This window comes from Pomacea canaliculata, linkage group LG4 (genome assembly GCF_003073045.1).
Source record: "Pomacea canaliculata isolate SZHN2017 linkage group LG4, ASM307304v1, whole genome shotgun sequence".
In the NCBI taxonomy this organism is placed as follows: Eukaryota; Metazoa; Mollusca; class Gastropoda; order Architaenioglossa; family Ampullariidae; genus Pomacea; species Pomacea canaliculata.
The window spans coordinates 23,773,761-23,783,278 of NC_037593.1; the positions used below are offsets into that span (position 1 = coordinate 23,773,761).

Here is a 9,518-nt window from a genome sequence, read left to right on the forward strand (position 1 = left end):
CTTTTCACATCAGCAAGAACATATCCTATAGAGCATGCGAACCTGCTAAGAAGAGTACAAATCACTGCAAAATGATTCAGAAAGCATAAAAAAGACGAGATGATTTAATTTTTCGTCGCCCTTCATCATACAACTAGATTCAGTCATGCAACACACATGATTTATTGCCCCATAACCAGAATTTCTTTTACAAATTCTTTTTTTTAAAAAGAGATACACTGGGTGGAGTATCTTGAGAATACAGAAACCCAATCACACAGCAGTTATCCTATTGCCAGCTCCATCAAACGCCCTGAATGAAGAGAAAATTGGCACCTTTCTGCAGTGAAGCCTTGTCATATTTTCTGCTTTTCTACAAGGCTAAGACTCCAAGCACATGTTTACAGTTTTTATATTTCTTTCACATTTATATTGACACGTTTAAAGAAAAAAAAAAAAAGTAAACATGGTTCAACAAATGGAATAAAAACACCACGTCACTGATCTTCGTGTGTCTGTACACTGCGCTTGGTGGTCAAGGCAATTTCCTTGATCTTTGGTAACATTGTCTCCAATTCCTGCATTAGATCCTGGACTTTCTGCTGCTCTCCATTTGCCTCTGCCTGCACCCTCTGCACCACAAGATCTAGACAGAAGAATGACGGCAATCATGAACACACACAAACTGTATCAGACTGCTGAATGAGATAATGCTATTTGGCAAATTTCAACATTCATGCAAGATAGCCATTTTTGCAGGGGATTGAAGAATATTTTAGTAAAGTGGACCATATCAGAAACAAATGGAAGCCAATAGCCCTTTGATAGAAACTTTCCCACTTCTACTTTTGATAAAAAAAAAAAGCTCTTGACATTCAGACTCTGCTACATTGTAATTGAGTGTTGAGAAAATGTGCCGTGAAGAAAAACTAATCTGTCCTACCTTGAAAGAGGGTAAGGCTCTGATACTTCTCAGCATCCAGAGATTCCTGAAGATGCTGAAGTACAGCTGGAACTAGACGTCCTGGTGCATGTACCATTGCCTGGGTGAAAGTCTGAAACAGTAGGACTACAGCCAAGTGCATGGCCATTGCCGGGTCATTCTCTCCCTTCAGCTGGTCGGACAGAGTCTGACGATGGGCAAACACCAGCTGTCTGGAGAAGAGATACAACATATATTCATCTCTACATTAGAATAAAAAAGAGGATTATGAAAAATGGCTTACTGATTAACATACTTTACCCTACATACAGTTATTGTCTTCTTGCGATTTTTGGTCACTCTGCATCAATTCAGTCATGACTAGTGAATAAATCTTCCTTCGCAGTGGTTATGGAGTTGGCAATTATCCCCCAATTAAACCTTTTAGACTCGTATCAAGAGTAGTAAATGTTGACATATTTTAATACTATTTAGTTCTTCCTGAGCTGGAAGCAATGTACCGCCTTTGCATGCTTCTGGGACCAAGTACGATCTCTTTAAGTATTCTCTTTATTGCATTGCAGAATACATTGCTTATATTAAGACTTGTCTATAAGTTAGTTGAAGGGAGCTGAATCAATTATTTCACCTTTCCTTCTTCTTGTCTGGCTTCTTAAGCATAATAGAGAGATGACTTGAGCTGCACAGATTTTCCAGAGTCGTGAAGAACTCCTCAAGGCTCTAATGTTTTCACAAGAATACAATTTGTTTGAAGTCAAGAAAATGTCACAGCAGTAAAGAAAGATAGCATGTGTGTAAACAGAAACTTCTAAAATGACACCACAGTCTAAGAATGCCCTAAAAGTGTGAAATGCAACTGCACTTCACCATGTGTTTTTCTAAGTAATAACACTATCACTACAGGAGTTAACAGAGCACAGTATAAATAAAAGTCATGGCCATATTTTTCTAATGCAACTAAAATGTGCTTTCTCCTCACTTATATATAACTGAGCTTTGCAATGAAACGATTAAAAATCTATAAACAAGATTAATTCTTTCGCGCTTGTCACTCCTTGTTAGATTTTCATACCTGTCCATTCAGTGTTTGGTGCAGTTTCATCAGAGGAGCTTGAACATCTTTTGGTAAACTGTTTATCAATTTTAACCTTGCCTACACAAAAATAGAATTTTTCAACAAGTGTCAGTAGTATCAGTGTAATAATCAAATCATTGCAATGACATTACCTCTGAGACAAAACATACGCATTCATAAGGAGAGTGCTCTGAAACTGGGACAAAATTTGCATATTTACGCACTAATAAAATAAAACAAGCATCTTACCTCTGTGGAAAGATGGGTGTCCTCTGAAATGGAAACCATGTGCTCTGTTGCCAGTGCACTGACAAGTATGTTGGTCATGTCTGTGCACAATGTTTTCAACAGGTGCTTTGCCAGGTTGGTCTGATTTGGATCTGTGGAAATGTTCACCCACTACAATCACGATGGCCCTTTATTTTCAACAAATTGTACAGTCTAGTTTTGGCATGATAGTAACTGCTTCTCATCCTTTGTCTTCTTTGTGGTGTTGCTGGTGATTTTTGTTGACAGCGATGCCAGTTGCTTATTTGTGTTCTTGTTTTGTTGCCTGCATCTCTTCAATGTTGTTTTTTTATGCCTCTGTTGCTTTTTATCATCGACTAATGGTCTCCACAGCCATATATGTGCCATATTCTCTACTTCACCGTGAGGTTTACACTCGCTAATCTCTAAACCCTTTGGTACATTTTATATTTTGGGTCTATATCTATCAAGACTGAAACCTTGTGATCTCCTGTGTACTGTTTTGCACTGCTGGTTTGTTGGTGTGACATCTCTATCAATAATCTGTGTGCACGCCAGACAGTAAAAGATGTAAATATTATTTACCTTTGAACAGCTTGGATCCTTTTTCAAAAAGGCGTGCATTTGTCCACAGACCAGACACTCTCTCCTGCAGTTCACCAAAAGACTTCTTGCGATCAGCACTGGTACCAGAGCCAGATACTTGCAGGAAGATTGATCTTGCTGCCTCCTGGTACTGCTTGTTTAAAGGCCTGAAAAAGGAGCGCAGGAAAGACACTAGCAAAAGTCCTTTATAGCCCCAACCTTATGACATCCTGGATGGTGACAGCTAACAGTTGCACTACTATGATCAATTAAACTGTCTTCATTTAGTTCTCCTCATTCTTACCAAGTTTAATTTTCCATCCCAGGTCTGCCATGATTTTTTTTCAGGAAGGAGCTCTCTCCTATAAAGACTATACACACCCTAAATTAGAAACAATATAGAATTTACCAGATGAGTGTTTGGTAAATAAACTTAAAAAAAACCCAAAAGGGTGGCAGGGGTGGGCAACCCTCCAACAAAATGGTTGCTTCAACAGGATGGTTAAATAAATATCCCTTTAATGAGCAGCACAGCTGACATTACCTGTAAAGCTGGGAAGCTATTTCAGTAATCAGTTCCTCTGGACACTCTTTAAATTCAGATTGACTCTCCAGCACTTGTTCAATTTCTTTCCGATCCATAAACACAAGATCTGGGTGACGACCACCACCTCCAGCAGCTGCTGTCACGTCGTCATCTGAATCATTTTCAAGGTCACGCCCACGGCCTTTCTTCTTTGTTGATTTGGTTTTGATCTCACGTCCTCCAGTTCCCTCTTTCCTACTACCTGCTGAAAAAAGAAAAGCACTATTGGTTTTTATCTGGGTAGCTGTCTTGTTCCTTTATGGTTGGAAAAGTGAACTATGCCTTATGATGTTGCAAACTATAAATGTTTTTCAATTTATGTGTGGTATTAGCTGCTTTTTACCATCACATTTAGGAGATTATGATAAATCCATGTCATGCCAATAGCACAGACTTTTACAATGAAAATAACACTAATAACAGACTTTTACAACAATACATAATAAAAGAAATTTGTAATTTCATTGCCTTTCTTGAATCAATCACAACATATGCTAGGCAATAAAGGTTCAGAATTTTCTAACTAGTGTCAGAATAAATTCTCTTTAATCTCCCAGTTTGTTTTGTATCTTTTATATTTGCCTCAAGTTAATACCACTAACAACCAGCTGGTCCATTAATGAGATAATACATCTTTATCACCAGATGCAAACCAACCTGCAGCCTTTTTCCTTCGTTGTTCTTTCTTGTCTTCATGAGCCACATTCTCATCCAAGATCACTTTTGAAACGGTAATCTTATCACCATCACCCTTCAACAAAGCTGGATTCTGCTTCACATTCTACAAAATGATCATGACAAACATGTGCATTATCCAATTATATGTGTGCATGTAATGTGCACATGCACATAATTTTAATTACATTTAAATACACTAATATGCATACACTGTGCACATATGCAGCTATGAGATTTATACTTGTTATATCATACCATCACTTTAAGGAGACTAATACCACACACTACTCCTTACAGTCATCAACATAATTGTCAATAGTTATGATTATAGTCAAATGACAAGTCTGCCTGCTCATCTTTCATTGCAGATTTATGATACTCTCCATCCTTACTTTTTTTCCCCCGTTTCCTCTTTGTGTCTTCTATGTTTGTCTTTTATTACTTGTCTGCATATTTATTTCTCCTTCTGTAGTCCTTTGATTCTGTACCATGTCTCCTACTTGTTGCTATACACAGTAAATGTAAAGAATAAAAACCACTGGCTAAAATATTTTTAAAAAAGCATTCCAGATGCATAATAAAGATACAACTATACAATCTCAGGAATTCATGCCACTAACCTGCTCTGCCTTTTGTTGAATGACATCTCCAAATAGTTTAGCACTGTTACTGATGAGTTTCTGGCTTGCAACAATACTGTTAGCACACACTAATGCACCCTGGCGGCCTTGTGTGCAATGAGTCAACAGCTTACCAATATCATTAGAATCAAAGGAGGATGGCAAGACAGCCTACGAAACAAAGGAAAATAAAAAATTATTCTTGAAAATATTTTTTGATGTGGTTATTTTTAACAGAATATATATCTTCAAAATATTATCATTCAGGAATTTTATGCTTTCAAATTTAATGAAAAATCTCACCGCAATATCAACCCAAGAATCACTAGATAATGCATCGTCAATGCTGGCCTCTATCTGATCTTGAATAGTTGGTCCTACACAGCACGACTTGAGAAACAGCAATTTTTCATTTTTGAATCTCTTCTTGACATAGTTTTTCACATCTGGGATACCTAGTCGTACCAAAGAGTCATACTCTAGAAAAGAAAACAAAATGTAATGATATTATGCAGAGGGAATAATTAAATAAAATTAAGCATTCACTCAACTATTCCCCAGACTTAAAAAAAAGACATTTAATTTTTCAAATGATGCCAATAATTTAATTTTAAAATATTTTCTAACTTTTAAAACTATGATAGAATGTCAATGTCTATTGAGAAAATCTATCAAAAATAATTTTAACGGGAGTTGCTTCGTAGATTGTTATTATGCCTGCTAAGATCACTGAGTAAGGCAGTGTTATGGTGGCTAGTCAATATTTCTTTAGTCCATTTCCATGGGGAGATTAAAGGATATGACTGGATATTACTTGAGGAATCATTTTTCTGCAGTTACCTTCCTTGGCATTGTTTAGTCAATTGTTTTCTGGCAGTCATTTGAAATTTTCTAGGACTAGTTACTGCCTGTGACTCCTCAGTGCAAAATAGCACTCAAACTTTATGCATAAACAAGCTTGACGTAAACTGAATTCAACTAATATTTATCTAGTAAAACAAAAACCACAGTTGTATCATACATGGTTATTTTTTTTTCAATTTTTTGAAAATGATAAAAATTCATACAAGGCACAACTCTGGTGAAAATTTGAAAAGAACAACTGTAAGACAAACGACGTTTACAAACTTGAACTTTGACTTACCAAGATAACCATTCTGTGCATAGAAACTGTCTACCCACTGGTTCTGTGAGCGAGTATAGATATCAGGATAGAACACTGATTTGTCCTGGTGACCTCCTGAAATGCTTCCTTTTATGCGACCCTGCTTTATTAAGTCCTCCAAAATGGCTGTAAATAAGGTATGAATGAGACTTCTCATGTAATACATATCCAAAACACAAGTTCTTGAAAGGAGATTACAACAGGAAAAAACCCCCAAATAATGCATATCAAGATATCAGGAAACATCAAAAAGCATCTGCTTCACTGAGCTTTATCATCTGCAACTCTGATCAGTTATTTTTAAAAGCATGAACAGTTTCAAAATTATGTGGGCCAGGGGTTAAAGTCATGGACTTCCTTAAAGTAACTGACACTTTAGTTAATGACTGCTGGTTAGGGAACCAACTGTTAAATCCTAACCAATGGTAAAGCTATTGGCATATTCATGGGCAAGAAAGAAAGCACGCTGGGTTACTAAACCAATGGTTTATTTTAAGCACTTAAGGTATCCCCTTTGCTGCATGTGCATTTACGCTTGAAAGCATGAGTACTTAGAAAGCAGTATGGCATCAAACCAGGCTGAATAAAAATCAAAAGGCAAATTTTTCTCACCACAAGGTTATGATTTAAATTTGCACAACAGTCCTCAAAACATCATTGTATTTATCAATAGGACCAGGTCTGATGGCGTGGTGTAGTTGCAGCCCTATGCTCCACTAGGGGTGATTAGCAACAAGAATCTAACCATTGGTTTCAAGACTTAATGGTAGGGTCATTTGTTAGCACAAATTTGAGCCACAAATATGCCATGTTTGTGCGAACCGACGATTAGTCACATGACCGCCATTGGTTAAGGCTTAACCCATGTCCATGAATATAACCCCAGTTAGACAAAAAAGGATGACTGGTCTGTTCTTTAAAGATCCGTTTAAATGTTTTTAAAAATGTCATATCTAGCATACAAATTCTCAATGCATCTGAACTTACTATGAAAGAGTCTTTCATGACATCCTGTTCTGTTGCGAATGATACCCACTGGAACTGGCCTGCAAAACAGTTTGTCTAGTTCTGTTTTAAGAGAGAACATGCTACTCCACAAAAAATATTTACGGAAAGTATTTGAACTCCCATATATCCAAACATCCATGTTAGCAGTCTGATTTCAAGTTAACAAAAAAGCAATTAATTTTTTGTTTAGTTAGGCTTGAACATGCTTCCATTTAAATTTTTTAATTAATTAATGAATTGAAGCAAAGGTATGGTTATCAAACACCAGGAAATACTTACACTGTTAATGCACTAAATCCACCTCTGATTCTAGCAGTCATTCTTGAGACAAAACTGTCTGTGAAAACAACATCTTTATCTTGAATGTCAACTTGTCCTTTGATGGCTGTTCCAATTTTTTCTTCAATGAGTTCTCGAACAAATTCAGCTGGCAGATCATACAGGTTAGCTAGTTCTGCAACTGTCACGTGCCCTTGCTCATGGAGTCTATCATTGATTTCATCTGCCAACTTGTCGTGATATGAGCTAAAATGTAATTTGGATAAAAAGATATTCTCAGTGCAGGGCTCAGAAATATCACTTAACATACAAACTTCAATGTACTTGTTTTGAAGTTGCTTTTAATTTTAAGTCATTGATGCAAGTTGAGGTTGTACATTACTTGTAACAGTGACATAATTGCAAACAGTAAGTCTTGATTTCTTCAATGGTATATGATGCAGCCAACAGCATGTGGTCTTACCTGCTTATCAGCTGCCCTAGCACAAGGGTGAGGTTCTTGTCATGTTTCACAAGTTCATTTACCTTAGATTCAATATGACTTAGGTCAACATTTAGAGCCTGCTGCAAGTCCACCAAATTGATTCTTCCTATAAAATAAATTAATGATGGCTTCAAATGTATGTCAAGTATAAACTGTTTATGAGAATGCATACAAGCATCATGCATTCAGAATAAATGAATATAGCATATACTTGCATTTATATGATATACTTTCATTTATTGAATGTATGCATATATGGGCAAAGATAAATGTTATTTAAAGGTTGTTAAGTCATATAGTACCATTGACTTAATTATTATTGAAGAACTATAACATTTCATATAGAGATATAAGAAAAAAATTACAATTAATCTTATGTATTTTCAAATTTATTTCAATGATTTTTGTTGTTTGTTGTTGTTGTTGTTGTTGTTGTTGTTGATGATGATTGTTTGCTGATATTACATACCCCCTTGCACAGCAAGTTCATCCAGAATCTCCTTAGTAAGATGCTGAGATGTCAAGTACTCTTTGCCATCAGATGTATAAAGAACATCCACAAGTTTTAGTTCTACTAACTTCTTCACCAGTTCAACAACATTGCGTTCTGACAACCTGGATACACAATAGATAAGTATATATGTACATTGCACTCACTATATAATAATGGGTATTGCAAAAATCTAAGAACATACAAATTAATTCAACATTTTCAACTGTAAAATTCCCCCTCATTTCGTGCACCCGTTGTTTAGTTTATTCCTTGTTGCTCTTTGAGGAGCATAGGGCTGCAAAACACCTCGCCAGTGGACCCGGTTTTGGGGTGCCCCCTTCAGTTGGGCACAGGTGGTTCCGATGTCCTTTGCCTCGCTCTCTCTACTGTTCTTTTCCAAGTCTGCTTTGGTCTTCCAACTCTCCTCTTCCCCTGAGGGTTCCAGTCAAGTGCCTGCTTGGCAATGTGTCAGCTGGTTTGAGCAGTATGTGTCCTATCCAGCCCCATTTGCGCTTTTTGGTGTCTTGGCTAGTGGCATTCTGGTTGGTTCTTTTCCACAGGCTGCTGTTGGAGATCTTTTCAGGTCACCTTATTCCCAGAATATGGCGTAGGCATCGGTTGGTAAAGGTCTGGAGCTTGCTGTTGATGGTGTTTGTCACTCTCCATGTTTCAGAACCATACAGTAGGCTGCCTTCACATTGGTGTTGAAGATGCGGGTCTTACTGCTGAAGGATAATGTTCGGGAGTTCCAGATGGGGCGTAGGCTGTTGAAAGCATGCCTGGCCTTGTTGATGCGGCTTTTGATGTCATCATCCGCTCCACCGTCCTTGTTGACAATGCTCCCCAGATACATAAAGCGGTCGGTTTCCTGGATGTTCTCTCCTAGTTGGATTGGGAGTTCGAGGATGTTGTTGTCGATGACGTGCATCCGTTGACCAAGTTAATATTTTGTGTTTAGCTTTCCATTCTCATACTATTCCATTAATCATTTTAGAACGCAAAGATTATTTTCCATGCAGATACGAATGCAAAAAAGCAGTCATTTCGTTCAAGACTAAGTTATGTATCGTTCTTCATTGCTTCAAGATGTTCAATAACAAAAGTAACAATTGCCTATCTGTATCAGAACGGACAAATTAACAGCTGTTGTCATTTGCGTGTAAATGATCCATACGCCTGTACACATAATCGTTCTGTTAGTAAACATTTTCACAACAACTTCACAAGGATCAGCAACCTGCCGTAGTTTCTTACTTTTGTTTTGCGGCCGTATTCTGTACCCGTTGAAATTCCAGCTGGTATTTTCTCAACTCGTCGAGATCAGCCATGTTGGAACTGTTTTCAGGGGAGAGTAATAATTAGCGCTTGAAGCAA

General features: G+C 37.2%; 1 protein-coding gene across 1 annotated transcript; it reads right to left on the reverse strand.

Annotated features, from left to right (window-relative positions):
• Positions 1–142: 142 nt before the first annotated feature.
• Positions 143–9,518, reverse strand: LOC112561003 (E3 UFM1-protein ligase 1-like). The gene is made up of 16 exons (XM_025233121.1): positions 9,399–9,518; positions 8,121–8,266; positions 7,631–7,757; positions 7,168–7,413; positions 6,868–6,926; positions 5,860–6,006; positions 5,019–5,194; positions 4,716–4,886; positions 4,075–4,198; positions 3,376–3,622; positions 2,832–2,998; positions 2,247–2,377; positions 1,995–2,075; positions 1,551–1,642; positions 923–1,134; positions 143–625 (listed from the first exon to the last, which is right to left on the reverse strand). Exons 1-16 carry the CDS (start codon positions 9,470–9,472, stop codon positions 477–479), a joined length of 2,349 nt encoding a protein of 782 aa, XP_025088906.1. The 5' UTR covers positions 9,473–9,518; the 3' UTR covers positions 143–476.

Excerpts from the sequence above, each read along its gene's own strand:
- LOC112561003 (XM_025233121.1), bottom strand. The coding sequence starts at position 9,472 with ATGGCTGATCTCGACGAGTTGAGAAAATACCAGCTGGAATTTCAACGG. Across the intron at positions 6,927-7,167 it reads GGATTTAGTGCATTAACAGT|GCCAGTTCCAGTGGGTATCA; the intron begins GTAAGTATTTCC and ends ACTGTTTTGCAG. Across the intron at positions 2,076-2,246 it reads ACACCCATCTTTCCACAGAG|GCAAGGTTAAAATTGATAAA; the intron begins GTAAGATGCTTG and ends ATTTTTGTGTAG.